This window comes from Hyaena hyaena, unplaced genomic scaffold, assembly GCF_003009895.1.
Source record: "Hyaena hyaena isolate Hyena2069 unplaced genomic scaffold, ASM300989v1 scaffold_1428, whole genome shotgun sequence".
Lineage (NCBI taxonomy): Eukaryota > Metazoa > Chordata > Mammalia > Carnivora > Hyaenidae > Hyaena > Hyaena hyaena.
In genome coordinates, this window is record NW_024082051.1 from 218,675 (window position 1) to 230,833 (window position 12,159).

The window sequence follows — 12,159 nt, forward strand, 5'->3', positions numbered from 1 at the left end:
TGCAGGGCCATCCTCCCCTCCCGCCCTGGGGGGCTGCTGCTGGGCCGTGCTCCCCGGTCACCCCTGATTCCTAGCCCCCAGGCTGCTGTAACAGTGCTACCACAGACTGGGTGGCCTAAACAGCAGAACCTGAGTGTCTCATGGTTCTGAGAGCCAGAAGCCCGAGATCAAGATGTTGGTGAGGATGGGTCCTTTTGAGGGCTGAGAGGGAGAATCAGTTCCAGGCCTCTCTCCCAGATTTTGGTGGCCTTAGGCATTTTTTTCGGCACATAGATGGTGATTTTCATGAGTCTTCACATTGGCTTTTCCCTCGCATCTGTCGCAGTATGTACAAATTTTCCCTTTTAATAAGGACATTGTCATTGGATTAGAGCCCACCCAAATGACATCTCCTAACTTGATAATCTTCAGAGACCCCATTTCTAAATCGGGTCAGTATCCTTTTGGAGGACACAGTCCAACCAATAACACTTGGGGTCACACGTGATTTCCAGCTCATGTTCCTGAGTGCTGACTTGATGGCTACCAAAAAGGGAGCTGGTGTCTTCATTCTTGGATCATTTCTTAGTAGCTTGGGAGTAGTTGGTAAGCAGGCTGAGAAGGAAGCATGCTGAACTTGTTCACACACATGGATGTGAGTTGCCTCTGAGATATCACTGAGAGATTTCCTGGGGTGTGGTGCGTGTCTGGGCTCAGGAAGGACGAGGGGAATTGTTTCCAAAAGGAGATGTTCCAGATAGTCCATTGTCTTATGGAAGAAAAGATTAGAACTTGTGTTTATATTTATTATTAAAATTTCAACATTTATTTATTTATTTATTTTCTTTTAATTTTTTATTTAAATTCCAATTAGTTAACATACAGTGTAATATTAGTTTCAAGTGTAGAATTTAGTGATTCATCACTTAAATACAGGTTCCAGTGCTCACCACAAGTGCCCTCCTTAAAACCCTTCACATATTTAACCCATCTCCCCCACCCATCTCCTCTCTGGTAACCGTCAGTTTGTTCTCTGTAGTTAAGAGTCTGTTTCTTGGTTTCTTCTCTTTTTCACCCCCCCATATTTGCTTGTTTTGTTTTTAAATTCCACATATGAGTGAAATCATATGGCATATGTCTTTCTCTAACTAACTTATTAGCACAATACTCTACCTCGATCCACATTGTTGTAAATGGCAAGATTTTATTCTTTTTTATGGCTCAGTTTACACACACACACACACACACACACACACACACACACATACACAGACCATCTTCTTTATTCATTCATCAATTGATGGACACTTGGGCTGCATGTATATCTTGGCTGTTGTAGATAATGTTGCTGTAAACATTAGAGTGTATGTATCACTTTGTTTTGGGTTTTCTTTTTTTTGTTGTTTTTTGTTTTGTTTTCTTAAATAGGCTTCAAACCCAGTGTGGAACCCAGTGCAGGTCTTAAACTCATGACCCTGAGGTTAAGATCTGAACTGAGATCAAAAGACAGATGTTTAACCAACTGAGCCACCCAGGTGCCCCTGCATATATCTTTTTGAATTAGTGTTTTTATATTCTTTAGGTAAATACCCAGGGGACGTAGGGTAGTTCTATTTTTAACATTTTGCGGAGTCTCTATACTGTTTCCAGAGTGTCTGTACCACTCTGCATTACCACCAACAGTGTAAGAGGATTCCCATTGCTCCCTACCATCTCCAACATCTGTTCTTTCCCTGTTGGTTCTTTCAGTGTTTCTTTATTTATTTTGAGAGTGAGAGAGAGCATGTGCAAGTTGGGGACAGGGAATCCCAAGCGGGCTCTGTGCTGTCAGCCCAGAGCCAGACGTGGGGCTTGATCCCACGAACCGTGAGATCATGACCTGACCCAAACCAAGATTCTTAACCAACAGAGCCACCCAGACACCCCTCTGTGTTGTTAATTTTAGCCATTCTTATGGGTGTGAGGTGATATGTCATTGTAGTTTTGACTTGTATTTCCCTGAGTGATGTTGAGCATCTTTTCACGTGTCCACTGGTCCTCTATAGATCTCCTTTTGAAAAAAGCCTATTCATGTCTTCTGCCTGTTTTTTAACTGGCTTATTTTTTGGGAGGAGGGGTGAGTTTTGAGAAGTTCTTTATAGACTTTGGATACTAGCCCTTTATCAGATAAGTCACCTGCAAACCTCCATTCTGGAGGTTGCCTTTTAGGCATAGGTTGCCTCAACAAAGCTAAAAGGCAACCTATAGAATGGGAGAAGATATTTGCAAATAGCATATCTGATATAGAGCTAGTATCTAAAGTCTATAAAGAATTTCTCAAACTCAACACCCCAAAAAACAACCCATTTAAGAAGTGGGCAGAAGACATGAATAGACACTTTTTCAAAGAAGATGACCATTTAGTTCTGTTGATTGTTACCTTCACCGTGCAAAAGCTTTTTACTTTGATGAAGTCCCTGTACATTTTTGCTTTTGTTTCCCTTGTCTCTGGAAATATATCTAGTAAGAAAGTCCTGTGGCTGATGTCAGAGGTGACTGCCTATGTCCTCCTCCAGGATTTTAATGGTTTTTTGTCTCACATTTAGGTCTTCCATCCATTTTGAATTCATTTTTGTGTATGGTGTGAGAAGGTGATCCAGTTTCATTCTTCTGCATGTTGCTGTCCAGGTTTCCCAGCACCATTTGTTAAAGAGACTGTCTTTTTCCTATTGAATATTCTTGCCTCCTTTGTCAAAGATTAGTTGACCGTGTAGTTGTGGGTTCATTTCTGGGTTTTCTGTTCTGTTCCATCAATCTTTGTGTCTGTTTTTGTGCCAGTACCATACTATCGTAATCACTGTTGCTTTGCAATAGAACTTGAAGTCCAAAATTATGATGCCTCTGAGAAGGACAAATATCATATGTTTGCACATATAGGAGGATTAGGAGGAACTTAACTGAGGAACAAGGGGGAGTAGAAAGGGGGAAATGGTGGGGGAAAGGGAGAGAGGCAAACCATGAGAGACTCTTGAATGCTGACAAAAACTGAGGACTGATGGATGGGGGGGAGGAGGGATGGGCATGGAGGAGGGCACTTGTGGGGATGAGCACTGGGTGTTATGTGGAAACTAATTTGACAATAAACTATTTGTAAAAAAAAAAAAAAAAGGAATCTACTGCAGTCAGTGTTGCACTATATGCTAACTAACTTGGATGTAAGTTTTTAAAATAAATTTTTAAAAAAGTAAAAAAAACAAAAAAAAGAAAAAAAATTATGATGCCTCTAGCTTTACTTTTCTTCTTCAAGATTGTTTTGGCTATTTGGGATCTTTAGTAGTTCCATGTAAATTTTAGGATTGTTTGTTGTAGCTCTGTGAAGGACTTTGGTGTTATTTTGATAGGGATTGCATTGAATGTATAGATTGCTTTGGGTAGTTTCAATATTTTAACACTATTTGTTCTTCCAATACATGAGCATGGAATGTTTTTCTCTTTCTTTGTGTCTTTTTCATTTTCTTTCATAAGTGTTCTGTGGTTTTCAGAGTCCAGATCTTTTCCCTCTTCAGTTAGGTATCTTGTGGTTTTTGGTGCAGTTCTAAGTGGGGTCAATTGCCTGATTTCTCTTTCTGCAAGTTCATTATTGGTGTATAGAAGTACAGCTGATTTCTGTACATTGATTTTGTATCCTGCGACTTTACTGAATTTGTTTATCAGTTCTAGCAGTTTTTTGGTGGAGTCTTGTGTTTTCTATATAGAGTATCATGTCATCTACAAATAGTGACAGTTTGGCTTCCTTCCTTGGCTGATTTGGATGTCTTTTATTTGTTTGTGTTGTTTGAGTGCTGTGGTTAGGACATTCAGTACTATGTTAAATAGCAGTGGTCAGAGTAGACATCCCTAGAGGAAAAGCTCTCGGTTTGTACCCATTGAGGATAACATTAGCTGTGGGTTTTTCATATACAGCTTTTATTGTGTTGATGTATGTTTCCTCTAACTCTACTTTGTTGAGAGGATCATATGGTTCTTTTCTTTTATTAATGTGATGTATCACGTTGATTGAGTTGTGAATATTGAGCCACCCTTGTAGCCCAGGAATAAATCCCACTTGATTGTGGTGAATGATTCTTTTATTGTATTGTTGGATTCAGTTTGCTGATATTTTATTGAGCATTTTTGCATCCATGTTTATCAGGGACATTGGCTTTTCATTCTCTTATTTAATGGAGTCTTTTTCTGGTTTTGGATAAAATTTCAACTTTTAAATTAATTTATCATACAGATCTTCCTTGACTTATGATGAAGTTATATCCCAGTAAACCCAGCATAAGTTGAAACTATCCTAAGTTGAAAATGCATGTAGTACACCTTACTTGCTGAACATTATAGCTTAGTCTCACCTTGCTTCAACATGCACAGTGTTTATGTCAGTCTGTAGTTGGGTAAAATCATGTAACACAAAGCATATTTTATAATGAGATGCTGAATATCTTATGTAATTTATTCAATGCTGTGCTGAAAGTGAAAGCCAGAATGGATGTATGGGTGCAAAATGGTTTTAAGTGTATCAGTTGTTCACCCTCCTTTTTTTTTTTTTTTTTTAAATATTTTTATTTATTTCTAGGAGAGAGAGAGAGAGAGCGACAGCGTGAGCAGGGGAGGGTCAGAGAGAGAGGGAGACACAGACTCTGAAATAGGCTCCAGGCTCTGAGCTGGCAGTCAGCACAGAGCCCGACGCGGGGCTCGAACCCACGAACCGCGAGATCATGACCTAAGTGAAAGTCAGACGCTTAACCGACTAAGCCACCCAGGCGCCCCAGTTGTTCACCCTCCTGATGGCAGAGCTGACTGGGAGCCATGGGTGCCGCTGGCCCTGCTCAGCACCTTGAGAGTATCATCCCACACACCACTAGCCCAGGAGAAGATACAAGTTCAAAGTACAGTTTCTAATGAAAGCGTAAGGCTTTCACAGCATCATTAAGTCCAAAAATCTTAAGTTGAACCATCGTAAGTCAGGTTCTGTCTCATTTAATAATAAAGAAGTTTGTATTTGTAATTTATAAATAAACCAATAGATATACATGGAGAGCGTTTGAACTTTTTTTATTTATGGGGTGTATAAACAAAAAAGATTTGAGAGCACACAGATTTAAGCTGTGAGAGTAACCCCTGAGAAAACCTATTTAATAAAAATAGAAGTGGCAAAGGTTAAGAAGATAGGTAGCTTGAATTATATTTTAATCCGTTCATTTGCATCAAAATAGCATTCTCTTGCAGTTTCTAAAACTAAATCGAATTTAGTATACGGGTACATTTTATTTAGATTTAAGAGGTCTTGGGCAAATGACGACAATAACACAATGACTTCTATAATACAAGAAGAAATGAAAAACCATTAGCCACATGCACCTACTTAATTTCTATATTCTCGTTTTTCATATACCCTGTGCATTTGCATAAAATAACAGGAGAGTTCTCTAGAGCTGCATATTATTCAGATAGGACAAGATTGATAAAAAATCTTTCATTTTGATTTTTAAGAATACAGTTATATCAAGTTTTCAACAAAGAAAAGATCAATAATCCATATCCCTCGAATTGTGGTTTCCAGGACCCCTGAGAGAAAATTTAGCAGAGAATCTGATCTGATTAAGCACGGTAACTGTTGGAATTCAAAACAATTTTTTGTTATTTGACTTTTAAATTCTCTTCTAGGTCTTTCGCCCTTATGCGAAGTACTGGCTCGGCCCCTTGCTGCAGCTGGTGGTTTCTGAAAACAACGGAGGAGAAGGAATTCACTACATGGTGGTCGAGATCGTGGTTACTGTTCTTTCATGGACAGGAATTGCTACTCCTGTGGTAAGAATGGATGCGTCTTTTATGGAGTGCTGTGTCTGTCTCTTGCTGATATCATAAACAGAATTGGTGACAGATAGTCCAAGCTCCTCTTAATGACTTAAGAGTCATCATTTTTAACACGTCATATTGCTGTGGTGCTGCTGTACTAAATGGCTTCATACTGCTTAGCTCTGTTTTCTTAGGTGTCTGCTTTGATAATGCCTCTGACTTTGCTTTTAATTTTAAGCTATCAGGTGTTTGGTTTTTGTTTTGTTTATTGCTTTTACTTGCTAGGAGCTTGGAAACTAGATTAATGATTTATTAAAAATAAATGTGAAATAAATGTCAGTAGACCCTGAATATGAGGTCCCAAAAAATTCTGTTATAACTAAAGTCTATGGATGCTTTAGCATTTGTTTGGCCAACTTACTTATTTCCCTAATATTGACATGGACCCATTACTAGTTGAGATTGCCCAAACAGTGGCCGCTCGGTGAATGATACTATGTTGTCGTGAGACAGTCTTGTGACTTCCACCAGTATAGATTTGTGTGTGCTGGAGCTTTGCCCATTCACATAAAAATGTTAGCACTAATAATGTTCAAAAGTTTACATGTAATAATATTCTGAGCACATTCCTTACTAAACATAATATGTGGACATAGAGCTTTTACATGTATTTATATCTGGATGTGCCTATCTTATTTCAGTTAACCAGATTTATATTTCTTACTTTCAATGTGATAAAATCATTTTACTCTGCTTAATAACATGAAAAAAATTGAGTGTATTTAGTTTAACTTGGGAACCATTGGGAAAGATTGAGTTAAATGTCAGGTGCTTTGCTGAGTTTGAAAGAGCTGAACTGCTAGGTGTCAGAGTAGCTGCATAAAGCAACAGTGAGTCAAAGTGAGAATCAAGTGAAGCCTTTTATCACTTGTGGTAGAAGCAGGAGGCTAAAGCCCAAGGAAGAGGACTCATCTTGTCCATTTCCCCCATGGAACATTGCAGCTTTGTCTGGTCGAGGGTCAGGTGATTTAGCACAGATCTGAGGCTCATCTCACTGTTGAGGGACCCCTGAATTAAAGGCTCCAGCAGTTTTATGGGACCATGAAATCGGGAGGAGGGTGAAGGAGAAGGGATGGGAGTCCAAAAGCACTGGGGACTAAGTCAGGAGAAAAGTGTTTTTAAAGCAGCTCTTCCTCTCATAAGGAGCCCTCAGCAGAGATACCTGAAGAAGATAAAGAGAAATGAAGTGTGAACATGTGACAAGCATGACCAGTCTAGGGGGTGTGGAAGGTAGATGGTAAGGGTCTGACAGTAACTCCTTTTGAGACTGCAGAGCCCTGGCTGTATTCTGGCCTGCTGCAGGAGGACAGCTTGCCCATAAGGCCTCCCACGCAAGCCTTTGTCATTGCCTGTGGTTGTTCTTGAAAAATCACACATAGGTTTTACACCAGAAGCCTCAGTATAACGGCAGGTTTCTTTTATAAATGGACTGTTGGATTAAAAAATGCTTTCTCTGCAGCCGCACTGGAAAACAGTGTGGAGGTTCCTCAAAAAACTTAACAATAGAACTCCCCTATGACCCAGCAATAGCACTGCTAGGAATTTACCCACAGGATACAGGAGTGCTGATACATAGGAGCACATGTAGCTCAATGTTCATAGCAGCACTTTTAACAATAGCCAAATCAAGGAACGAGCAAAATGTCCTTCAACTGATGAATGGATCAAGGAGATGTGGTTTATATATACAATGGAATGTGACATGGCAATGAGAAAAAATGAAATCTGGCCATTTGTAGCAATGTGGATGGAACTTGAGGTTGTTATGCTCAGTGAAATAAGTCAGGCAGAGAAGGACAGATACCATATGTTTTCACTCATATGTAGATCTTGAGAAACTTAACAGAAGACCATGGGGGAAGAGAAGGGGAAAAAAGTTACAGAGAGGGAGGGAGGCAAACCATAAGAGACTCTTAAATACTGAGAACCAACTTAAGGTTGATGGGGGTGGGGGAGAAAGGAAAGTGGGTGATGGGCATGGAGGGGGACACTTGTTGGGATGAGTACTGGGTGTTTTATGGAAGCCAATTTGACAATAAATTGTATTTTAAAAATAATAATAAATAAATAATGCTTTTCCAGTATAGAATGCTGCATATTAACATAGAGTTTCTGTACCTTTTTAGGGGGTCCCTAAAGATGAAGTATTAGCAAATCGATTGCTTCATTTCCTAATGAAACATGTTTTTCATCAAAAAAGAGCTGTGTTTAGACATAACCTTGAAATTATAAAAACCCTTGTTGAATGCTGGAAGGATTGTTTATCTGTCCCTTACAGGTATAAATTTACTATATTTTGCAGTATTGTTTGGGCATTTTTAAAATGTAGCATGTTGTAAATGGTGATTACAGTGAAGTTTAATTACTTGAAATGATAGAAGAAGAAATATAACTTGAAATTGAATCATTCGTAGAGGTATAACAGTGCTACTAGTAAAATCACAGCCTCCAAAGTTTGATACCAGCAGCACTTCTGTGCAGTCATTGCCTCCTGGTGGCTCCAGTTCTATCTCCCAGTTCACCTCTACCTTTTCTGGGACACTGGACATGTGCGGTGCACCCGGCCCTTCACTGTCCCAGGCCAGGGGTGAACTGTCGGACTGCACAGCCTGAGGCCAGCTATAACTTTCCAAAGGTTTCAGTATCAACTAACAGAGATTGGGGCAAGTAATTAGATCATAAGAAATACAGACTTGTGTGTGTTCCACAGCTAGAATAACTTGAATGTATACAAAGATAGTGTTAGCAAAAAGGGTATTAGACTTGGGGACAGATAAAGTATTTCTTACCCTGAAAATTAGCCATAGAAAATTTTATATCTCTTGCTGTGCTTATTTTATTACATAATAATCTATACCTATCCTTTATGCTTATGTTTCAGGTTAATATTTGAAAAGTTTTCCAGTAAAGATCCTAATTCCAAAGACAATTCAGTAGGAATTCAATTATTAGGCATTATAATGGCCAATAACTTGCCCCCGTATGACCCAGAATGTGGCATAGAGAGCATAAAGTGAGTATTGAGGAGTCTTTGCTTTGCTTCTATTTTAGGTTAAAGCATATGTGAATTGGATTGATGCACTGGAGTATGGTCTAATTTTTTTTTTTTTTAATTTATTCATTTTGAGAGAGAGTACATGTGTGAGTGTGGGAGGGTCAAAGAGGTCAGGAGAGAGAGAGAATCCCAAACAGGGTCCAGGCTCTACTCTGTCAACACAGAGCCTGATGTGGGACTCAAACCCATGAACCAGGAGCCCAGTGTGGGACTTGAATCCACAAACCATGATATTATGACCTGAGCTGAAACCAAGAGTCTGACGCTTAACCAGCTGAGCCACACAGGGCCCCTAAGTTTTATAAATTTTAAGACATAGATCCATGTTAAAAATATTTCTGTCAGAATTTAGGAAGTTGGGCTTAGAGGTCATTTGGGAGAAGAAATATGTTAATGGAATGAATGAGGAAGTTAAGTCTTTCAGAATTGGTATATTTTTCCAAGGGTGTTTTATCAAATAAGAGGTGTGAGGTATTTTCTACAATCCCAGTTTCAGCGTTTGCCGCAAAAGCAACATGAGTTCTGTGGGACCATTCATGTCTGGGTCGTGGTGTGAAAGGGATGCCTGGACCCTGTGCTGCCCCACTGCTGTGCTTTCTGCCACAGCTACGGCCCTGCGCCCTCCGTCAGGACCTCCTGTGGATGAGGGTGGATGCATCCTGACATCAGAGGGAGGGAGGGTGAGCACCAGTGAGAGAGTCCTCTACTGTCATGGACTGGCACTTCATTGTCCTACTATTTGGGGAGGTTTGAAAAGTCAGCACTTGCATTATGGTTACTATAGGTTTCCGTATGTCCCTTCCAAGCTTTGCCATTTCTTTGGAAGTGTCTCACTCCATCTGGTCGGTCCTCCTGTGTTAGCTTCCTGCCACCAGGTCTTCCGTTTCACAAGCAGGTGACTCCATGAAGAGTCAATGAGAGATAGTTTACTTTTAGGTCAGTTGCTTGTTTTGAGCTTTGATTCCCTAGTGACAACTACATAGAGCTTCTCTGGAGCTGGAGGCCACGTCCTGGGCCTACGGGGTCTGGGAGCTGCCTGTGCCCCCTGCTCGTGGTCTTGTCCTCCTCTTGTCACAGGCAAGAGGGTCAGCAAGTCACGATCTTGGCTGCTAGTAGCTTTTCTTTCACTGCAGTTTTTTTAAAAGGATCCAGCGTTGTGTTTTGCTTTGACTACAGCAGGTCCCGTGTGACTGAACTGTGGACTTTCACGTGCCTTCCTGGTCATGATGTCAGAGCCTTCAGTACATCTTCACAGATGTTTTCACACAAGTAATTTGGATCAAGTTTTAATAGTTTCTCAACTGGTGAGGAGCAAAGTTGTTATATTTTTATGTCAACAGAATGTGTTATTTGATGTATATTTTCTATATTTGTTACAGGTACTTTCAAGCTTTGGTCAGTAATATGTCTTTTGTAAAATATAAAGAGGTGTATGCAGCGGCCGCAGAAGTCCTAGGACTTACGCTTCAATATGTTACTAAGAGAGAAAAGGTAAGTGTGTTAATGCAATTTTAAACAAATAGTGCTTTTTCAGTTTTGATGTACTCTGATACTTGTTACCTATATCCTCTATACTGTAATAAATCAGAGTGGGCATTCTGCCTTTATTACTATTTTACTTTTTCCTAGTATATATAATGCTCGATTTTTTTTAAAAGAGGACATGGGATTTTTTTTTTTTTTTTTTTTTTTTTTTGGGATTTTTTAAAACACTTGAAAACTTGGTAAACCTTAAAGATTGGTAACTAACTTTTCATTGTTAAAGCCAGGACAGGAGTGTTTAACCAGCTTTCATTCCTTAGAAAGTAGTGTCAGGGTTTCTTTTGGAGAAAATTATTCTGGTAGATACTTGCTATAGTTAGGGGTAAGTAAACTAGTAAAATCCTCCACTTCCAATCTGGGACGTAATATAGTTATCAGACAGGACAGGGCACTTTAAGGAGTCTTTCTCAGTCTTCGGAGCTCTGTCGACTTTCCAGGATTGTTAGAAGAACCTAATGAATCTTTGACTGCAGTATATATTCAGAGTACTACAGTTCTCCATAAAGTATATTATTGAAGGTGTATGTAAGTTATATGTTCTAACCTACTTGAAAGTAGGGTAGTGGGATGATGCTTACTGCTATACCGCTGTCCCCCTGTGCTTGACAAGTGAGGGGCTGTGTGCTTTGGAGCCTCCTAAACTGTTGTCACTCATTGTGATAAGCCGTTCTTGTCAGGTCTCACTGCAGTATGTCCAGGATGACACAGTTGATCATTCCTCCTGATTCCCTTCATTACTGCTTCAGGATCCTCTCTGGGCTCTCTTCCTACCCCCTGGCAGTTTCCTCTCCCTTCCTTGGCTCCATGTTTCCTGGCTACCTCTCCAGCTCTGATGTTGGTCCTCTTCCTCCTTACTCCCCTGCCCTCCATCCAGCCTCCTGGGTTGTTTGTTTTTCGGGTGTGGAGTTTGGTGAGTTCCTTATAGATTTTGGATATTAACCCTTTATCTGATATGTCATTTGCAACTCTCTTTTCCCATTCCGTTGGTTGCCTATTACATTCTTATATTCAATTTCACCCTTCTTGAACAACTGGGGAACTTCTTCCCCCTCTGTGGTGCCGGGCTTGAGTTTTCTGCACATTTCCTCTTTACATTTGATGTAAAGATTTGGGAACAGCCGTAATGATTTTCCTACGTTTCTAAGGCTTTCACTAACCCTGAAACTAAGCCTTACTTTTCTTGTGGGTAGGATGGGAAAATTATAACCAGTCCCATTTATTTACATGGGATTTTTGTAAGAAGTCAACAGGGTGATAATTTTCAAACCTCTAACATTTTCAGAGTTCCGTGTTTGAGGTCTCCCTGGTTTGAATCTAAGTGAAGGCCAGCCCGACACACTCCTGGGGGCGACAGCTGTTTTGATAATGGGGGCTCGCAAAATAAACCACAACCCACATAGGCTGCACATTGTAAAGTGAGGTTTAATTAAAATGAGGACTTCTTGGTGAAAACATAGTCCTCTGGATGGGAGGAGTTGGGCTGTGGCTCTGCCGTGAAGCTGCACATGAGGGAAGGGCACTTTATCCTGAGAGGAGGCTGATTGATGTATCTGAGGGAAATGTGTTTGACAAAATAGAATTGGGTACTTTTTTGTCCTAAGGATCTTGGTGTGATGTGAATTTGGTACTTCTTTAAAAATTTTTTTTAAATGTTTTATTTTTATTTTTGGGGGTGGAAGGAGAGAGAGATGGGGGGAGGC

General features: G+C 40.1%; 1 protein-coding gene across 1 annotated transcript in view; it reads left to right on the plus strand.

The window, feature by feature from the left end:
- PRKDC (protein kinase, DNA-activated, catalytic subunit) overlaps positions 1-12,159 on the plus strand; it is a 191,052-nt gene that overhangs the window by 106,290 nt on the left and 72,603 nt on the right. Inside the window, exons 49-52 of the mRNA XM_039223651.1 lie at positions 5,671-5,814; positions 7,989-8,140; positions 8,744-8,875; positions 10,297-10,408. Of these exons, the coding sequence (XP_039079582.1) occupies positions 5,671-5,814; positions 7,989-8,140; positions 8,744-8,875; positions 10,297-10,408 (540 nt within the window). The remainder of the gene's footprint in view (positions 1-5,670; positions 5,815-7,988; positions 8,141-8,743; positions 8,876-10,296; positions 10,409-12,159) is intronic.